Source organism: Diabrotica virgifera, chromosome 10, assembly GCF_917563875.1.
Source record: "Diabrotica virgifera virgifera chromosome 10, PGI_DIABVI_V3a".
Taxonomy (NCBI): domain Eukaryota; kingdom Metazoa; phylum Arthropoda; class Insecta; order Coleoptera; family Chrysomelidae; genus Diabrotica; species Diabrotica virgifera.
Genome location: NC_065452.1, coordinates 35,643,022 through 35,665,143, shown reverse-complemented (window position 1 = coordinate 35,665,143; position 22,122 = coordinate 35,643,022). Strand labels below are relative to the sequence as shown.

Below are 22,122 nucleotides of genomic sequence, written 5' to 3'. Positions count from 1 at the left end.
TGTAAAAATGAAAGTTTTGTAAAACTGTAGATTGGGAGACGGCACTTAAAGAAGAAGACACATTGTAAATCATGATTCGGGAATGCTCCTCGTAACTTTCAACGTGTCTTGGATTATTTCTAGTGCATCTTTGTTGTGATTTTAGTATGGATATTTACTTTTCTTGAAACCTTTTATGCTTTCCACATCTATCTATTTCACTATTTTCGAACACCAGATGTTCATGATAAGGTCTGCAGCTTTTTTGTGTAAAATCCGCGATAAAAATGTATTTGATTCGTTTTCTTACAACAAATTTCCTATAAGACAAGTTATTGAAATCGTAAAAAAATGTTGATGTTTTTTAGAAACATAATTCAATACGAAATAATCAAACTTATATTATATTTATAATAGTCTAAGAGCTAGTGAACCCTCCGACTAACGGTCGTCCTGTAAGGCTAGAAATTTTTCTAGTGATAATTCATAGCACACCAAGGCTAAAAACCATAACCTGGCAGGCATCAGCGGTGCACGTGTATCTACCAGGTGAATCGAAAAGTGCAAATTTAGGGGGTAAAATAAACTTTCTCCTGTAAGGTTTAAATTTAAGTATGTGTTTGATAAGAAGAAATGTGTACAATGACAGGCGATTCTGAAGAGCATAAGACCTTGCCAGGCGAGGGGAAAGATTAGGGGTTTTTCCTAAAATGATTCTTTTTGCATCGAACAATTTTTTTTAGGTTTTTTGAATCATTCCAAACAGAAAAGGTCTGAAGTGATTTTTCTCTTAAGTTAATAGTTTTTGTTATATAAGCGATTGAAAATTTTGAAAATTGCGAAATCGGCCATTTTTAACCCTAAATCGGACATTTATCTAAAAATATTTCAATGTTGCCAAGGTACGTAGATATTCTTTAAACATTGATTGATGAAATCCCAAAGAGTTTTTTGCAATACAATATCGGAAACGCCTTTGTTTTTTAATTGCTAATCAAGCGGGCGCGACACTGTAGTATAAGTAAGGACGTTTGAGTTGGCATAAATTCATTATCTCGAGAATGGGCAAATTTCAAGAGAAATCCTCAGACAGGTCGATTTTTATTTTTAAATTAGGACTTTTTGGCATATATCTAATACTAGTGACGTCATCCATCTGAGCGTGATGACGTAATCGATGATTTTTTTAAAGGAGAGTAGGGGTTGTGTGATAGCTCATTTGAAAGGTTATTTAATTCTCTATTCAATAATATAAACATCAACATAATTATTTATACAGGGTGTACAAAAACATTTTTTTTTATTAAATTAACTTTGATTAAATTTGACAAATAGAAGAAATTTTTTTTTGTACACCCTGTATAAATAATTATGTTAATGTTTATATTACTGAATAGAGAATTAAATAACCTTTCAAATGAGCTATCACACAACCCCTACTCTTATTTAAAAAAATCATCGATTACGTCATCACGCCCAGATGGAAGACGTCACTAGTATTATACATATGCCAAAAAGTCCTAATTCAAAAATAAAAATCGACCTGTCTGAGGATTTCTCTTGAAATTTGCCCACTCTCGAGATAATGAATTTACGCAAACTCAAACGTCCTCACTTATATTACAGTGTCGCGTCCGCTTGATTAGCAATTAAAAAAACAAAGGGGTTTTCGATATTTTATTGCAAAAAACTCTTTGGGATTTCATCAATCAATGTTTAAAGAATATCTACGTACCTTGGCAACATTGAAATATTTTTAGATAAATGTCCGATTTAGGGTTAAAAATGGCCGATTTCGCAATTTTCAAAATTTTCAATCGCTTATATAACAAAAAATATTAACTTAAGAGAAAAATCACTAAAGACCTTTTCTGTTTGGAATGATTCAAAAAACCTAAAAAAATTTGTTCGATGCAAAAAGAATAATTTTAGGAAAAACCCCTAATCTTTCCCCTCGCCTGGCAAGGTCTTATGCTCTTCAGAATCGACTGTCATTGTACACATTTCTTTTAAATGACTTACTCAAACACATACTTAAATTTAAACCTTACAGGAGAAAGTTTATTTTATCCCCTAAATTTGCACTTTTCGATTCACTTGGTAGATACACGTGCACCGCTGATGCCTGCCAGGTCATAGTTTTTAGCCTTCGTGTGCTATGAATTATCACTACAAAATTTCTAGCCTTACAGGACGACCGTTAGTCGGAGGGTTCACTAGCTCTTAGACTATAAGTCAAGGTGATTGGGATTCGAAAACTAATGGAACAATCGGTTGAATGGAACACACCCCTATACATGGTTTTTGTTGATTTTGAACGTGCCTTTTACAGCTTATCTCATGCTGCTATATGGAAAATTTTAGGGCTAGGAAATATCCCGCATAAAATAATTTGTATTATAAAGTCACTGTACACTGAGGCGAAATGCAGAGTAAAACAAAATGGGATCAACAGTGACGAATTTGACGTACTTACTGGAGTCAGACAGGGATGCGTACTTTCTCCGTTTCTTGTTAACACAGCTATAGACTATGTTCTCTCCAAACTAGACTCCCGACACAAGAGGGATACAATGGACGTTAACCAGACGCCTAAGAAATCTAGAATACGCGGACGATATTTGTCTATTAGGACAAAGGTTCCAAGATGTGGATGACCAATTGGAAACACTTTCCACTGAAGCCCACAAAATAGGTTTGAAAATCAATATTAGTAAAACATAGAGCTTCACGATACGATACAATATCGATACTTTTTAAGTATTGAGTATTGTATTGGTTATGCCAATGAAGTATCGTATCGAGTATCGATATCGGCAATACTTTCTTATAAAAATATCGTATTGATATTGATTTCGATACGATATCGATACAATACTCGATAAAATATCGACATAAAAAGGATTATACATCTGAGCTGTGTAGGCTAGGGTGCATCGAAAAAGGCGAAAAAATTTTTTTTTTGCGATGGAAAAGTAATACCTCACAAAAGTTGCCCAATCAACTGTTAAGTATTTTGGTAAAATTTTTTCGAAATTGGAAAATATCTTCTGCCCCCCCCCCCCAAGACGGTTAAAAATTTTAAAAAAATGTTAACAGACGAAAAAAATTTTATTTCGAAACGAAAATGTAATAGCTCACAAAAGTTGCCTAACACACCATTTTTAGTATTTTAGTAAAATTGCGTTGAAATAAAAAAATATTTTCTGCCCCCCACGGCAACTAAAAATTAGAAAAAATACATTAATATGCGAATTTCTTTTGTAAGGGAAATGTAATACGTTATAGAACTTAAATAAATAAATTCGGTTTAAATTGGAAAATATTTTCTGGTTTCACAAGGCAATTAAAAATTTTACTTAAGAAAAGTATACTAAAATATTCTTTTTATAACAAAATAGCCTAACTTATCCGTCTCCCTGACGTCACCCAAGTTTTTTAATACTAAACTAAATATAAACCAAAGTACAAAATTAGGTATATAAATATTACAAAAAAATATGGTAAAAGCATTCTATTCGAAGATGTTTTCCGATTTAGCGTTAAAGTCAGCATAGCTTTTCTGGAATCAATTCGAATTTTTATAAATCCATCCCTCGAATACGCTCCACAAACTGATAGAGAAGCTTGTGTCACAAGCTTGACACATCGTTCTATTGTTTGTGGCAGTGATATTTCTCAATCTCAATGTTAAAAGGGTCTAAGTTAGGATTCTTAATAAAATCTCGCAGATTGTCACTCGAAAATCTAGAGAATATGAATATAGGTGGTTCTGTAAGGTGATATTCTTTTTAGTTAATTAACTCAAAGTAGTCGTTTGAATCAAAATTTTTATAGGAGAAAGTTTGAAGACCCTCACGTTTTTTGATTTGGTCATTGGCAAACTTCTTTTGATGTCCAAGGGGTAGATCATTTGAATGTCGCAGACATACAAACCACTGAAGCGGTTTTTAAAGATGTCCTCCTAACAGCCGTATTACATCACCCTTAACGCCAGTATTTACGACTGTTTCGTCACATGCAATAGCTGGCTTTGATACTTTCTGATATACCAGACAGCGGATACCCATATCCGAAATATTTGCACCCTGGCTCATGCACAAGTGTTATGTGTTCTTCCACGATCGGTTGACCATAAAACTTGGTACTGTTTTTTACTTGAGCTAAAGTTTTGTCTTTGCGTCGGTAACTTTCTTCTTTTACCGTTGTTCTCTCTGATTATATTTGTTTTTGTTTTCCCTGTCAATCGAGCTTATCACCATTTTTCTGGGACCTCTTTAATTTAATAGAAATTCGCGCTCATCCAGAGGCACTTTTTGAGATTTGCTACAAAAACAATTAATCAGAGTGTCACATTTGCATGCTGCAAGATCGAAACGTGTAGTTTACTTTTGTTCTTAAAGCACTGAATTTTATTTTTGTAAAATTCACTGTTTTGCTTGTTCTTAAATGGTTTCATAAGTTTCATATTAATATTTGTCATGATAGGCTTTTAAAAGCTGAATAATTCTTGTATGTTAAATTATTGGAATTAAAGCCCTTTTCCATATTTCCTCAGATTTAATTGCAACGTGTTCGGCAATACCAGAAAATTCTTGCTCTTTCTTGCTGAGTTTTTTATCCTCTTGCAACCATAAAACTTCATCGCTTGTTTGTATTTCGGTAAAACATTTTCAGGTATATTTGGTGGTTGCCCAAAAATGGGGCGGTCCAGAGCACATCTTGATTTTATTCCCCATGATCCTGGTTTATCTATTTTAAAAATCTTTAATTTACAAACAACAATAATAACGTAACGCACCGCACCAAACATAAGCGAAAATTACACGCACGGACTCACGAAGCGGGACATTTGAAAGGGGCTGGGGAGACTGAAAAAACAAATAAAACTTTAAATATCGTTTAAATTTGTAATTGACAACATTTTTAGTTTTCTTTAATTGATCTTAGATCGACTTAGCTCATATTTTATTCCAAATAATATAAATTGAAATTTCCATAAAAATCAGATATTTAATAAAATTCAAGGTCGTTGGGGAGGCAGAAAATTCGCTCAGAAAAAAAAATAAAAATACTAATATGCTGAAAAATAACACTAGCAACTTTTTCACGCTATTAGATATAACATTTCCAACTTTTATTTTTTCGATGCACCCTAGTGTAGGCCCTATATGCCCACTTTTGCATGCTTGGCAAATGGACATTATTCTAAAAATATTACGAATATTGCTTATAACTTATATGTATATTCTTATAAAGATTGAATATGGCTGAATGCTTCTTTGAAAGTCGACGTCGACAAATACTAATTCTGTATTGTTTAAAAACTACATTTGAAAATATAGAGAAATCCCCGGAGATTCGGAATAAATCGCAATTCAGTATTTTTTTAAAATTATTTTGAGTCATTATCACTTACTTCCATAATATTGCCATAAATGCCACATGATATAAACAGTGTAACCATAACAGACATTTACTCGCTCTCAAGAATCTCAAGTTCATGCACTCAAGTATAAAATATTATAACAGCTGATGCTTGGGTTGCAGATCACTTATACTTTTATGTAATAAATAATTATGATCTAAATACCTATTCCACAAAATATAATCAAACAACTGTGGCGTTTTATTTTTTTTCTCAATATCGATATTTTCAATAATATCGAGGCAAGCGTATCGACAATACAAGAGTATTGTATTGATTTCAGATAATGAGTATCGTATCGACATTAATATTGCTAAGGTATGTATTGTATCGGTATCGTATTGGTTTTCGATACAATATCAATACAATATCGATATTTTTATCGAATATCGTGAAAGACTAGTAAAACCATGTCCATGAGAATAAATGCAAGGAACAACACGCTATTTACTATCGACAATATGCAGATTCAAAAGGTGGAAACCTTTACGTATTTTGGAAGTGTCATACAGCGGAGGTACAGAAGACGATATTCGTAAGAAGATACGAAAAGCTGAACAAGCTCAATATGCTCAAAGAGCTCAGTATGCTCAATCCTGTTTGGAGGTCTGGGGAGTAGGCCTATACTACAAGGACAAAGATCCGAATATTCCAGTCAAATGTCATGTCTGTTCTACCCTACGGATGTGAAACCTGTAAAGTGACAAACACCCTTACAGACAAACTACAGGTCTTTGTTAACAAATGTCTACGAAGAATTGTTTATATTTTCTGGCCCAACATCATCAGAAACGAAGATCTACTAGATCTGACCGGACAAAAGAGGGCAGAAAATGAAATAAAGTTCAGAACGCGGGATTGGATCGACCACACACCATAGGCGTAACCAGGATGATCCTAAGGGGGGGTTACAACTACCTGAAAGGGGGGGTTACAACTACTGGAAGGTCTCTGAGGGCTATGGTGTTAAGCGTATAGAGCTCAAAGTACATTCCAATGGGGGGGTTATAACCCCCAAACCCCCCCGGTTACGCTTATGCCACACACTCCGAAAAAATAGTTCCAGTATGTGTTTAATTTGTTTTCCTACAAAAAATTTTCTATAAGACCAGTTATTGAAATCGTAAAAAAATGTTGATGTTTTTTTAGGAACATGATTCAATACGAAATTATCAAACTTATATTTATAAGTCAAGGTGTATTGGGATTCGAAAACTTATTTTAGTATGCAGACGGCAATAAAATATCGAATTGCAAAACAATAAAATGTAGTATGTGGAATTGGACTCTTATTACGCACGTGAAATAGGGTTTAAGGAATTTTAATTGAAATTTGTTCACAGCTGCGATATTGTTTTGCGAATTTATAGACCATGATATACCTAGACCAGCGGTCGGGGAACTTTTTTAATCACTACCCCAAAATATTTTTGTGTAAGTTGATATTACCTCATGGCGAAGATCAAAAAAAAACAAAATCGCCTCTTTTTAGCATCTTTCATATTATAGCCACTATGATAATTTTGAAAAGAAAGCAATAACTAAAAATTTAATTTTAACATTATTTATTCAATTTATCAATGTAAAACCTAGTAATACCTAACGGTAATAATAGTAATATAAGTAATACTTATATATGACAAATTGAAACCCATTGCGATACAATTGAGGGTTGACAATTTGGGGTACTGTAACAAATTACAGTGGAACCTCGATTATCCGTCTCTCCATTAACCGTCACCTCTGTTAACCGTCAGGGTACATACAGAAGTTGTATTGACTACAAAAGCAAAAATTTTAATGTAAAAAAAATAAAAAAAAGTTAATTTGATTTGTGATGAGGACACAAACGGCTATCTATTGCTGACACATAAAGAAATCGTTGAAATGACAACAAAGGCGGACCAAACAGATTCAGAAGCTGACACAGTCTTGGAATTTGACTATAGCTATGTTGATGAACCTATTGTAACTGACAAAGATTTGCGTAAATAATCTAGAGAAGCTGCATCGCATATGCAATAATTCATCGAGTGGTATTCTTAACAAGAAAAAGCCAATAAAGCAGATTGCATGATCTGTTGCCGATTAAGAAATGCAGCCGTCGCAAAATGTGAAGCAACAGTAAAACAAACAAAGATTTCAGAATATTTTAAATTGATTCGATTGTACGAACACAAATCCCTCTTATATTGTCAAACAAACCATACAAATGAAATTTGAGAGTTGTACTATGCATTTTTATTTTTTTAATGTTCTGTTAACCGTCTTTTCGATTAGCCGTCATACCCTTGGTCCGGTGTCCTGACGGATAAACGAGGTTCTACTGTATAATAAAAATAATAATGATGGTACTAACAAAAATAAGAATTCAAAAGATTAGAAAAAAAAAAAAAGAATAATTGAAAATATTCTTCCTTCACGTTTTGGAGAAATGATGTTGTTTCATGTTCGATACAATTGCTTCAAAATTGGGACTTTTTGATGTAAGAGCGATTTGAATACAGTCTTCGGCGTTCAATCGATTCCTGTTCTTCGTTTTTATGTTCATTAGATGGAAAAGCCTTGTTCGCACAAATATGTTGTTCCAAATGGCAGCAATGTTTTAACCGCCTCTTTATGTGCAATTTTGAAAACCTTTGCAGCTTTTGACATACAAAAAGACGATTACCAGGTTTGGTTTACTCTCAAATTGAATACGTGCTTCAGTATTAGATCGAAGTTCAAGAATTGTTTCTGCCAAACCTGAAGGTTCTTCTGGTATCATAGCAATTTCACATTTAAAAGGATCTACAATCCAACTGACAGTACGTGTATCAAAATCTGGAAAGTAATCTGAAAACTGCTTTCTGAGTTTGATAAGATGTCTTACAATTGTATCCTTGATGTCGGCAAAAGTAAAACAAAGCTAACCTTGAAAAAGAAGATAACTTGTTCTGTTCTACTTTCTGTCTCCAATATTGCAGCTTTAATCCAAAAGCTGACACTATTTCTCTCGCTGAAATGATATTAATATTCTTTCCCTGCAATTCTTTGTTTAATATATTTATACTTTAAAAAATGTCCGCTAAATATGCGAGATATGCAACCCAGGTAGAGTTTTTAAAGTTATCTGCGAGAATATTTTTTTGATCAACCATAAAAATTTTGACTTCAGTTTTGAGAGTCCATACTCGATTTAGTATTTAGTACATTTCCGCGAGACAGCCACCTTACTTCTGTATAATAAAGTAGGTCCGTATATTCAGCTTCACCGTCCTGACATAATAATTCACGAAATAGCCGCATGTTTAGTGCATGTTGCTTGATAAAATTTACAATCTTGATGACATCATGCATGAAGGCTTCCAGTGCCAGTGTAGGTTCTAAATATTTGACCATAAGGGCCTGGCGATGGATCATACAGTGAGTAACTTCAATATGTGGGTTACTTTTTTTACGAAAGCCAAAAACCATTAACCGTGGAATCACGCTGCTGAATGCAGCATACAAAATAATGTCCAACGTCATTTATGAAAGACTTAGACCACACGCTGAAAAAATAGTTGGCAGGTACCAAAGTGGCTTCTGTAGACAGAAGTCAACAATAGACCAGATATTTGTTCTGCGACAGATCCTTGAAAAAACAAGTGAACATAACATCGACACACATCATCTCTTCATAGACTTCGAAAGCGCATATGACAATATAAACCGAGAATTCTTAATAAAAGCAATGAAAGAATTTAATATACCAACACAACTAATAGAACTGATAAAAGAATCTCTAAAAGTAGAAAGTAAAATCCGGATACAAAACGAACTAACGGAAACAATAGATGTGAAAAAGGGACTACGCCAGGGAGACGCTCTATCATGCATCTTGTTCAACATTGTACTCGAGAAAATAATGAGGGACACAACAGTCAATACTCGAGGAACAATAATTAATAAAAGCGTGCAAATACTAGCATTTGCAGATGATGTTGACATAATCGCAAGATCAAGAAGAGAAATGATAGAGGCATTCAATCAAATAGAACGAGCTGCACAAAATAGTGGCCTGAAAATCAACCAGAACAAAACAAAATATATGCAGGTAAGTAAAAACACAGAAATAAGGCAGCCACAAAATATAACAATAGGAGAATACAACATTGAGGGGGTAAAAAACTTTACATACTTGGGATCCCTAGTCACATCTGATAATAACGTAGCAGAGGAAGTGAAGAGGCGAATATTTATTGCCAATAAAAGTTATCATGGCTTAATTCGGCAACTAAGATCAGACAACGTCGCAAGGAAACAAAATGCCAAATATACAAAACCCTAATAAGACCGGTACTCACATACGGCTCAGAAACCTGGACACTCACTAAAAGAGAGGAAACATTGCTAGCCACCTTTGAAAGAAAAATCTTGCGACACATATATAAGGGCACAAAAGAAAATGGAATTTGGCGAAGAAGGTACAACTTTAAACTATACGAAATATACCAGGATCCAGATATCATAACATTCATTAAAATAGGACGGCTGCGTTGGATGGGACATGTAGAAAGAACGGAAGAAGGCGAAATACCAAACAAAATATTCAAACAGATGCCAGTAGGAAAAAGAACAAGAGGAAGACCGAAGCTGAGATATTTAGAACAAATAGAAAATGATATAAAAACCTTAAAAATAAAAAACTGGAGAAAAAAAGCACGAAACAGATCAGAGTGGAGAAGAATCCTGGAACAGGCCAAGACCCAGAAAGGGCTGTCGAGCCAATGATGATGATGAAAAACCATTAATATGACCCAGTATAGCTGGAGCTCCATCCAAAGATACAGATATACTATTTTCCCATTTTAAACTTTGCGCATTGAAGTATCCATTTACTTTATTGTAGATATCAATTCCACGAGATCTAAACTCGAGAGGAGAACAAAACAGCAATTCCTCTTCAAAATTATCTGCACCTTTGTAGCGAACATATACCATTAGTTGTCAATTGCTAATAAAATCAGTTGTCTCATCAAGATGAATAGGAAAATATTTAGCCTGCTTTAATGCGAAAATAACCTGTTCCTTCACATTTTCTGCTAATATAGAAATTTGTTCTTTCACAATTCTCGCAGACAAGGGCACTGAATTCAGTTTCTTCGCTTGAAAAAACACTAACAGGTTTATAAAATATCAAATTAAAAATATATACTTTTTACTTACTAACAAAAGTTTCATTTTTTTCCCCAAAAATTTCATTTTTACCCCATTTGGGGTAATTTACCCCGGTTCCCCGACCGCTGACCTAGACTGATTTTTTTCCGCACATTTCGTCTGCGAATGTGGCCGATTCACGAAATATATAATTTCATGCCATATTTGAATAACATGAATGAAATAGTAGACCAGGCGACACCTGTTTTGGGTTCTGCTAATTATTTACACTAAGCATCAAAATTAACGCACCACATTAAAAATGGGACATTTTTAATGTCTCGTATTTCCTAAACCTATTGTCCGATTTGAGTGATTTTTTTAGTATATTATAGCTTTATTCTTCAAGAATATCGGTATAATAATATTATTGCTTAAGTGTCATTGTATACCGGGTGTAACAATGATAGTGTGTTTTTTCCTCAAAGTTTGGAACACCCTGTGGAATATTCTAGCGTATATAAAATATTGAAATTAAGACTCAACTGTAGCCTTAGGCTTTCTTAACATTTTGCTTTTTGATTCCTTCGCTTATGTTGGATAATAAAAAAGTTAGGACTTTAACAACTAGCAATGTTATTCATCAATACAGGGTGTTTCTAAATAAGTGCGACAAACTTTAAGGGGTAATTCTGCACGAAAAAATAATGAGCGTTTGCTTTATAAACATATGTCCGCAAATGCTTCGTTTCCGAGATACGGGGCGTTGAATTTTTTCTTAAAAACTGACGATTTATTTATTGATCTAAAACCGGTTGAGATATGCAACACTTTATTAGGGATTATAATTTTCACAATCATATAATCGAAAATATTTTTCGCGGCGTTCAATTGAAAGTTCTACTCTTAACGGCACTTTCGTAGGCGGCGGCGAATTAAGAATTTTACATTCACCAATGGCGTGCATATGGGTATAAACATTTTAGATACATCCCGTATGCACGCCAATGGTGAATATAAAATTCTTAATTGTACATATGTCAAAAAATGCGCAATAACTACCTCTTCTTCTTCTTCTTCGTTTAGTGCCTATTTGTTTCGAATATTGGCGATCATTCTGGCTATAATTATTTTATTAACTGATGCTTTAAATAGATTAGTTGTTGTTGTGGAGACCCATTTCCTCAGGTTCTTTAACCATGATATTCTTCTTCTCCCAATTCCTCGCTTTCCGAATACTTTACCTTGAAGGATTACCTTCAGTAATCTGTATTTAGTGCCGTTTCTCATTATGTGTCTGAGATATTCTAACTTTCTCCTTTTAATGGTATACATCACCTTCTTTCTTTGCCCACTCTTCGTAATACGGTCTCGTTGGTTATCTTGTCCGTCCATGATATCCTTAGAATTCGCCTGTATAGCCACATCTCGAAGGCTTCAAGTTTTTTCTCCATTGCTTCAGTGAGTGTCCAGGATTTAACTCCGAATACAATATTGAGAAGATATAACATCGTAGGAGCCTTATTTTTATCTCCAGATTAAAGTTGTGGCTTTTAAAGGAGTTTGGCCATGTTATTGAATGCACTCCTAGCCTTCTCTATTCTACATTTTATTTCTTGCGAGTCTACCTCTTAAAACCTACCAAATTTCATTTGCATATCTCAACCGGTTTTAGATCAATAAATAAATCATGTTTTTAAGAAAAAATTCAACATCCCTTACCTCGGAAACGAAGCATTTTTGGACATTATGTTTATAAAACAAGCGGTCATATTTTTTTAATAAAGAATTACCCCTTAAAGTTTGTCGCACTTATTTAGAAACACCCTGTATTAATGAATAACATGGCTAGTTGTTAAAGTACCTAAATTTTTTATTATCACACAAAAGCGAATGAATCAAAAAGCAAAATGTTAAGAAAGCCTAAGGCTACAGTTGAGTTTTAATTTCAATATTTTATATACGCTAGAATATTCCACAGGGTGTTCCAAAAATTAAGGAAAAAACACATTATCATTGTTACACCCGGTATACAATGACACTTACCTCTTTAGCAATAATATTGTTACATCGATATTCTTGAAGAATAAAGCTATAATATACTAAAAAAAAGCACTCAAATCGGACAACAGGTTTAGGAAATACGAGACATTAAAAATGTCCCATTTTTAAGGTGGTGCGTTAATTTTGATGCTTAGTGTATAATATTTTTATTTATATATACAGGGAGCTGAATTTGTTACGATTTTCATAGAAAATTGGTTATAACTTTGTAAATGCCCTATATAACATAACAAACCTTTACATTTTTGTGATGGGGAAGTTAAGAGGATTTCGAAAATAAAATAAAATATAGGGTGTTCCATTTAAAAAAACATAAGTTTGGTCTGCCACTATGTTATTGAACACCCTGTAACATTTTAACTAATTTTGTAATGTGAAGCTTAAAGTTGGCAACAATTTTTGTTTTTAACTTTTATTGCTATCTATTACTATAACGGATCTACTGAGCTTTATCACACTAATCAATCACCCTGTATAATGAATTTAAAATTATTTTCTTCTTTTATATAGGCAATACTGCCTGTTTTTCTTCAACATCCCGTATTTGCCTTTCATTCTGCCCCTACTAAGTTTGTCATTTCAAAAATTATTAAGTAATAGTAAAATAATTTTAAGACGAAAATTTTTTTTGTCATTACTTTTTAAACCACAGAAATGTCTGGCAATTATAATTCATATTTCTAATATTGTTAAAAAGTAATAACAAAAAAATTTTTCGTCTTAAAATAATCTTAAATTCGATATATTTACCTGTACAGGTGTGCTGCGCAGTAATGAACGCAACCTGTATCAGTAGCAGATGGCCGGTACGGTGTTCGAGGAAGCATAGGGAATCAGTTGTCTTAACTTAATTAAAGAATCAGTTGTCTTAAAATACTTTTTTTTTGACTCTTGGTCAGACTACGGAACACTCAAATAAGAGAAAATTTGGAAATAGAGTCAACCTTAGAATTTATAGAAAGAAGCCAATTCAGTTGGTAGGGTCATCTTCAGAGAAAGGATCATACAAAACCGGTGAAGGAAATTTGTCAGGCAAAAAAAAAGGTGACCACGACAAACATGGGATAGAATACTAGGCAAAATATTCGAAAAAAGGGGAACAACATGGATAGAAGCAAGGACGCTGGCTAGAAATAAGAAGGAATGGGTCAAATTTGTATATAATATAGCAGTTATTAGTTAAATTTAAGATATAAGTTGTTTTTGTATTGTATTATAATGTATTGTCACCCTACACCACTATGTGGTAACATGGTTTTTTGAAAATATATATAAAAAATATATAAAATAAAATATAAAATAAATATAAATAAAAAATAAAATATATAAAAAAACTTACCAATCACAGTATTTCTTTTGGCCATAGTGTCAGTCAATTGTCCAGCCACACCAAAGTCAGCTAATTTGGCATGCCCTTCAGAATTTAATAAAATATTTCCAGCTTTAATATCCCTGTGTATCTTTCTCCTTAAATGTAAATATTCCAAACCCTTAAGAGTATCGGACAAAATTGTAGCAATCTCATCCTCATCTAAAGTCTTTTTCCTTAATCTCATTATGTCCGATACTGATCCAGCACCACAATACTCCATAACAATCCACAAATCAGTGTTCTTAAAATAACTTCCATAGTATTTTACAACATAGGTACTGTCACATTGCTGCATGATTGAGATTTCTTTAATAATTTCTTGAAGATCCGTGTCTACAGGTACTTGTTTTATTGCTAACACTTGGCCAGACTCTTTGTGAAGCGCCTTGTACACACTCCCATAAGAACCTTCCCCTAGTTTGCATATTATATCAAACACTTCTTCTGGCTGGCGTGTCAAACTCTCCTCTGATAACTTCTTTAATTCACTAAAACAAAAAAATAGTTTAAACAATCGTTTTAAGAATTGTTTACACCTTAAATAAAAAAGTTAGTACAGTAAAACCTCGATAACTCGGATTAATCGGAACCGCGGCCGATCCGGGTTATCCAAAATCCGGGTTAGCCGGAGAGCATGGTAAAAATTAATAAAACACGGTATACTTATAGATAAAGTTCGTTATAATTAAAATAACATGAAATATATATGCACAGTACACATCTAACTTACCTATAGTTGTATAGAGTATAGTATAGTATAGATAGACAGTATAGATAGAGTATTGTTCATTTCTAGGTAAAATAATTCAGTCGGTTTCGGTTGTGTCAATTTCGTCTGCCATCGGAACAATGTTATGTTATTTTAGAACAGTGGCTCTTTCATTGTTTAAAAGACCATTGTTTAAAAAATAATTTTTTAAAAGACAGTTCGAAATAAATAAAGGAAAAACAGGTGCCTGTTGTTTGCGATAGCCCGAGATAATGAACATCGGTCTGCCGCCGCCGCCGTGTGCCATGAGTCATTTTTACTATCGTATAGTTCAAATTACACAAATACCCATTACCTCTCAAATATATTATGGTCGAAGCGAAGTTTTATCAATGAAACTCAATATTTTTAAGACATTCCAGAAGAGGCTACAGATAAAATGTTTTAACATAATACATACATTTTTATTGTTGAAATGTTTGTCTGATGAAAATCGGTCCGGGTTAGCCGGACTTCCGGGTTATCGGGGGCCGACTTATCGAGGTTCCACTGTACCCCAAAAAAGGAAAGCTAATACCAAATGGCACCGAACCCATGCCCCGCACACAAGACTACATTAAACAGGCTAAGCAATCAACTAAAATTCAAATTTAAAGAGGTACAAAAACTGTCATTTACAGATTACATAACAAACCTTAACCGGTATGACAACTCAATATGGAAACCGCAAAAAATCAAAAACTCCAAAAAAACCTAAACCTCCAATTAGAAACGAACAAGGACCAACACTACAGTGGGTCAGAAGTGATGGGGAAAAACAATATTATTTGCCAATCACTTAGCTTAAGTATATACTCCCCACAACGAAGCTCCACACATTAAAATTGAAAGAGGCATAAATAACATTCCAGCGAATATACCAGTTATCAGACCACTAACCAAAAACGAAATTCAACAAAAAATTCAATAACAGAAAAGCTTCTGGGCTGGACAAATAACACCCAAGATGATAAACGAACTACCAGATAAAGAAAGTACTGATTACTCTCATCCCATTCTACGCTCAAACTACTGGCCAAAGCTCTTATTACACAGCTGACATATTACTAATCCCAAAAGCAGGAAAAAATCCAAATGTGGTTTCATCATATAGACATAGACCAATAAGCCTACTACCAATCGTATCCCAAATACTTGAAAGGTGACTGCTACAAATAATTAACTCAGACCTCAATACGGAGGAATGGATTACCAACCTTCAATTTGGCTTTCGAAAAGAACACTCAACGATACACCAGATTCATAGAATAGTAATGTACACCCCATAAATTCTGAAAAGAAAACAGTACTGTACTACAGTGTACAGGGTTATTCACTATATTTTGACCCCACTGTAAACTGCTTTATTTACAGAATTAGAAAAAAATGTAAAATACAAAAGTTATTCGATTTTTAAATTATGAATTTTTGACATATATATCATACTAGTGACGTCATCCATCTGGGCGAGATGACGTAATCGACTATTTTTTTAAATGAGGGATCGTGTGCTAGCTCATTTGAAAGGTTATTCAATTCCCTATTCAGTAATATAAACATTAACATGATTATTTATCCAAGGTGTCCAAAAAAATTGTTTTAATTAAATTAATTAACGCAAAAAGAAGAATGCATGTAATTGATTTAATTCAAAATACATTCTACTGCTGTCAGAAAACAGAAATAAATGTATATTGCACAAATAAACATTACTTTTTACTTAAATTCAATGTTCAAGCTGCCACCCATCTGCCCCTTGGCAGTTTGAACATTGAATTTAAGCAAAAAGCAATGTTTATTTGTGCAATAAACTTTTATTTCTGTTTTATAACAGCAGTAGAAGATATTTTCCCGTCTCTAAAATCCGAATAGCTATGATGATTGCCGATCTCCGTCGCGGAGATGGCACTTAAAGAAGAAGATATTTTGAATTAAATAAATTACATACATTCTTCTTTTTGTGTCAATTAATTTAATTCAAAAAATTTTTTTTTGGACACCCTGTGTAAATAATTATCTTAATGTTTATTTTACTGAATAGAGAATTGGCTAACCTTTCAAATGAGCTAGCACACAATCCCTATTCTCATTAAAAAAAATAGTCGATTACGTCACCACGCCCAGATGGATGACGTCACTAGTACGATATATATGTCAAAAACTCATAATTTAAAAATCGAATAATTTTTGTATTTTTAATTTTTTTCTAATTCTTTAAATAAAGCAGTTTACATGGGGGTCAAAATATAGTAAGTAACCCTGTGTGAATAACCCTGCCTTTCTAAATGTTATTCAATCCTTTGACAAGATTTGGCACACAGGCCTGATTTTCAAAATCAAGATATATCTTTCCATCACCTAGATGATACTGTTAAAATCCTATCTACGTGGGAAAGTATTCCAAACAAGAGTGAATGAAAGTAATTCCAACAAAATTCCAATAAAATCTGGAGTCCCCCAAGGCAGCGTTCTTGGACCAATATTATATGTGGTATACACAACAGATCTACCTTCCAATAATAAAACCATCACTGGTACGTTTGCAGATGATGCTGTCATCCTAGATGCAATTATAGCATCTAACATTCTACAGGAACAACTGAATAAAATTGGTCAAACAAGTGGAGAATTAAAAAGAATGAAACAAAATCAGTCAAAGTGACTTTTACCTTGAGAAGAGACCAGTGTTCTCAAATTTCACTCAACAATATCCAACTTCCTCAATACTCTAGCACCAAATACCTAGGAATACATCTTGACTCAAAACTCAACTGGAAAGAACATATTCTTAAGAAGCGAAAACAAATTGACCTAAGAATGAAAGATACATTGGCTAGTCGATAGGAAATCGAAACTGACCATAGAAAATAAATCCTTGTCTACAAACCTATCTGGACGTATGGAATCTAACTTTGGGGATGTTCGAGCAAGTCAAATACAACCATAATTCAAAGAAGACAATCGAAAATACTGCGAATGATAACTGATGCACCCTGGTATGTGTCAAACTTATATACAGGGTGATTGATTAGTGTGAGGAAGCTGAGTAGATCTGTTATAGTAAAAATTACAAAAAAAAGTTATTAACAAAAATTGTAGGCAGCTTTAAACTCCACATTTTAAAATTAGTTACAATCTTACAGGGTGTTCCATAAGATGGTGGCAGACCAAACTTATGTTTTTTTTAAATGGAACACCCTGTATTTTATTTTAAATTTGAAATCTGCTTCACTTCCACATCACAACAATGTAAAGTTTTATTATGTTATACCGGGTATTTAAAAAGGTATAACCAATATTACCTGAAAATCGTATCAAGTTTAACTCCCTGTATAATTAAAAAGGAGTATAGGAACATTAATATATTGCAACCATAGTTTTTTAATAATTGTCAAAAATTACAAAACATATTTGTTTTCATAATATTCGTTAAATCAAATACAGGGTAAGTCAAAATGCAAGTACATTATTTTCTTGGTAATTTTAAATAGAACACCCTGTATTTTATATCTCTATCGAAAAGTACTACTATCGTACTTCAAATTTTATGAAGTACTCCCTATACCTAAAGTTATCAGTTTTCTAGATATTTTTATTTTTCCATCAAAGTATTAATTTGGTAGATATTTTAACGTTTACCAATAATTATTGTGAGTTGGCCATTATTGATTTGTCAGAAACTGACAGTTTGACATTATTGTTTATTAATTCAGTAACGAAATAACGACACAGAAAAGAAAACAATTTATTTCAAATAAAATTTATAAAAAATAACCGACGGAAAATTAAAAAAAAAAATAACACACAAAAAAATAAAAAACAACAGTAATTTAAACTTATCTTACTTAAGTAAGGTGTTCAAAATGACCTCCCAAAACATCTATGCATACTTGAAAGCGATCATTGAAAGAGTTGCTTACATTATTAAGCATTTGTAAAGAAATATTTTGAAATGCAATTCGGATTCTATTTTTCATATCATCCCTTGTTGTTGGAGGTATTTTATATACTTCGTTCTTAACGTAACCCCCAAAAAATGAGTCCATTTTATTGAAATCTGGTGACCTTGGGGGCCACCTTACCGGTCCATCCCTTCCGATCCATCTTTCACTAAACTGATCATTAAGTTCACCACGCACTTGAGATTTAGTGCTTCTCTGCCCTTTTGATTATTTTTTTTCCTTCTGAGCTAAGCCCCTCTTCTTTTTGGTCTTAAATCTCTTCTCTCCTATCTTCCTCATATTTCGTCATTCTTTTCTTCAAAATCTCTATACCCAGAGTATAGAGGCTTCAATTGGTAATTCATTGTGGTGCGCAGGAGCACCGTCATGTAGAAACCACATTTTTGTTAACGTATATTAAGTGGAACCTCTTCTAGTAATATCGGTAACTGATTTACGATAAAAATCTAAGTAAATCTCACCATTTAAGTTATCTTCAAAAAAATATGGTCCTACTACATGGTTACCGATGATACCTCCCCACACATTTAGAGACCATCTTGTTTGACTATGTGTTACTATGTGGTATGGATTACTTGTTGAATAGTAGTGAAAGTTATGTCTATTAACCGAACCGTTTCGATGGAATGTAGCTTCATCACCAAATAGGACATAATCAAAAAAATCTCTGCTCATTAATTTTTTGTAAGTCCCATTCATAAAATACTATTCGTTTGTGCTATTATTGGTGCTTTTGAATATGGTAAGGGTGCATCTTGTTTTTAGATAGAATGTTTTGAACATAGTAGTAACTAAGTTCTTGTTCATTGGAAATACTCCTTATACTTGTGTGTGGGTTTTCTGTAACTGCCATCAACACACTCATTTCGTTTTCTGTCACACTAGTTTTTGTTCGTTCATGTTTTTCATAATTCACTGAACCAATGCGGTTAAATCGATCTTTCAATTTTTCAAATGTATCTTATCTAGGTTGTCGCCTATCTGGAAACCGTTCTTGATCAATTCTAGCTGATAGTAATGAATTTTTATTGCATTCCCCCAAAATCCAGATCATATCTACCATTTCATTAGTAGTAAAATTCATTATTGCTAATTTAAATTGAATTAATTACTGAATTACTAAATAATAATTGTTGCTAATTTACGGTGTACCCCAATACTGAATTAATAAACAACAATGTCAAACTCTCAGTTTCTGACAAATCAATCATGGCCAACTCACAATAATTATTGGTAAACTTTAAAATATCTACCAAACTAATACTTTGATGGAAAAATAAAAATATCTAGAAAACTGATTACTTTAGGTATAGGGAGTACTTCATAAAATTTGAAGTACGATAGTAGTACTTTTCGATAGAGATATAAAATACAGGGTGTTCTATTCAAAATTACCAAGAAAATAATGTACATACTTGCATTTTGACTTACCCTGTATTTGATTTAACGAATATTATGAAAACGAATATGATTTATAATTTTTAACAATTATTAAAAAACTATGGTTGCAATAGATCAATGTTTCTATACTCCTTTTTAATTATACAGGGAGTTAAACTTGATACGATTTTCAGGTAATATTGGTTATAACTTTTTAAATACCCGGTTATAACATAATAAAACTTTACATTGTTGTGATGTGGAAGTGAAGCAGATTTCAAATTTAAAATAAAATACAGGGTGTTCCATTTTAAAAAACATAAGTTTGGTCTGCCACCATCTTATGGAACACCCTGTAAGATTGTAACTAATTTTAAAATGTGGAGTTTAAAGCTGCCTACAATTTTTGTTAATAACTTTTTTTTGTAATTTTTACTATAACAGATCTACTGAGCTTCCTCACATTAATCAATCACCCTGTAGTATGAAGCACCATGAAGGACTGGAATCACACAGTAACCCCCTACTTCAGCCTCTAAAATAGTTAGAAATAATTGGAAGTGCAGGTCTATTCGACTTGTATAATATTCCCAATGGTATTTCGGTGAGTCTCGACTCTTAGCTGAAAATATCCATTGAGTTTTAAAATTTCAGGTTTTTTTAGTTATATTTTTTTGAAGTTATACTTCTTTAGGCGCGATTGGGAGTGAATTTTTATTAAAAAAAAAATAAATAAAATGGGATAATACCCGAAGGTTGGCTGTATACCATCTAGTTAAATAAAATTAACATGAAGTAAAACTCCCTAGTGTAGGTAGTTGGTATATTTAATAAAAATTCTAAAAAAAATTTTAAAAATCCAAACGGATTACGTTCAAAACGTTTTCGGACTTATCAGTCCATCATCAGTGAACTCTCTGTCCTTGCTAAATAGCCACAATGCCAAACACTGGTCAAGATGTATGTTCTAACTACATGGTGAAATTTGTTAAACAATTTGGCTTACATTGGATGCCAACGGATTAGTACAAGGTACATGATGCTCTACTCCATTAATTAAGAGATTTTTTATTATGAAATGTCTACATTGAACTACGTTTCATTATTAGTACTAGGTACATGATGCTCTACTCCATTAATTAAGAGATTTTTTATTATGAATAGGTCTACATTGAACTACGTTCATTGACAGACTAAACGTAGTTCAATGTAGACCTATTCATAATAAAAAATCTCTTAATTAATGGAGTAGAGCATCATGTACCTAGTACTAATCCGTTGGCATCCAATGTAAGCCAAATTGTTTAACAAATTTCACCATGTAGTTAGAATATACATCTTGACCAGTGTTTGGCATTGTGGCTATTTAGCAAGGACAGGGAGTTCACTGATGATGGACTGATAAGTCCGAAAACGTTTTGAACGTAATCCGTTTGGATTTTAAAAAATTTTTTTAGAATTTTTATTAAATATACCAGCTACACTAGGGAGTTTTACTTCATGTTAATTTTATTGAATTTTTATTATTCTACGCGCATGCGAACAGGGAGAGTATGGAGCTCGTTGCTAAATCCAACTAAATCTTTTAAGTTACGTACGTAAAGTCCAAAAAGGTGTGTAAAGGATATATTAGTGTTTTTAGTAAATATATTTATTATAATTTTTGTGTCTTCCTCGGGAGTAAGATAATACGTATTATTAAAAAATTATTATTTTTATATGTATACTACTTCACTTTTCATCTATTTGTTAGCGTAATTTGTCATAATATCCGAGAAAGCATTAAAACAATGTCTTGGTGGGTCATTGGTAGAGCGTTCGACTAGAGATCGAGAGGTCCCGGGTTCAAATGCGGACAATTGCTGTATTTTTTTTATTTAATTTTTTTAATTTTTTGATTTTTGAAAAGTGATAAGTATTAAAATTAGTTTAATATTCAAATAAAAAAAATAAACTGTTTAAAGTATTTTATATCGTTGAAATCATATAATAGAAGTATAACTTCTTACGTGCGTACAAAGTACACACAGTCTTTTTTGTTTGATTAATAATTTTTTATCGCATAAAT

At 32.9% G+C, this 22,122-nt stretch overlaps 1 protein-coding gene across 1 annotated transcript in view; it reads right to left on the bottom strand.

Annotated features, from left to right (window-relative positions):
• LOC114332539 (serine/threonine-protein kinase 3-like) overlaps nt 1-22,122 on the bottom strand; it is a 110,740-nt gene that overhangs the window by 70,553 nt on the left and 18,065 nt on the right. The window contains exon 2 of the mRNA XM_028282352.2: nt 13,932-14,452. Within this exon, the coding sequence (XP_028138153.1) occupies nt 13,932-14,452 (521 nt within the window). The remainder of the gene's footprint in view (nt 1-13,931; nt 14,453-22,122) is intronic.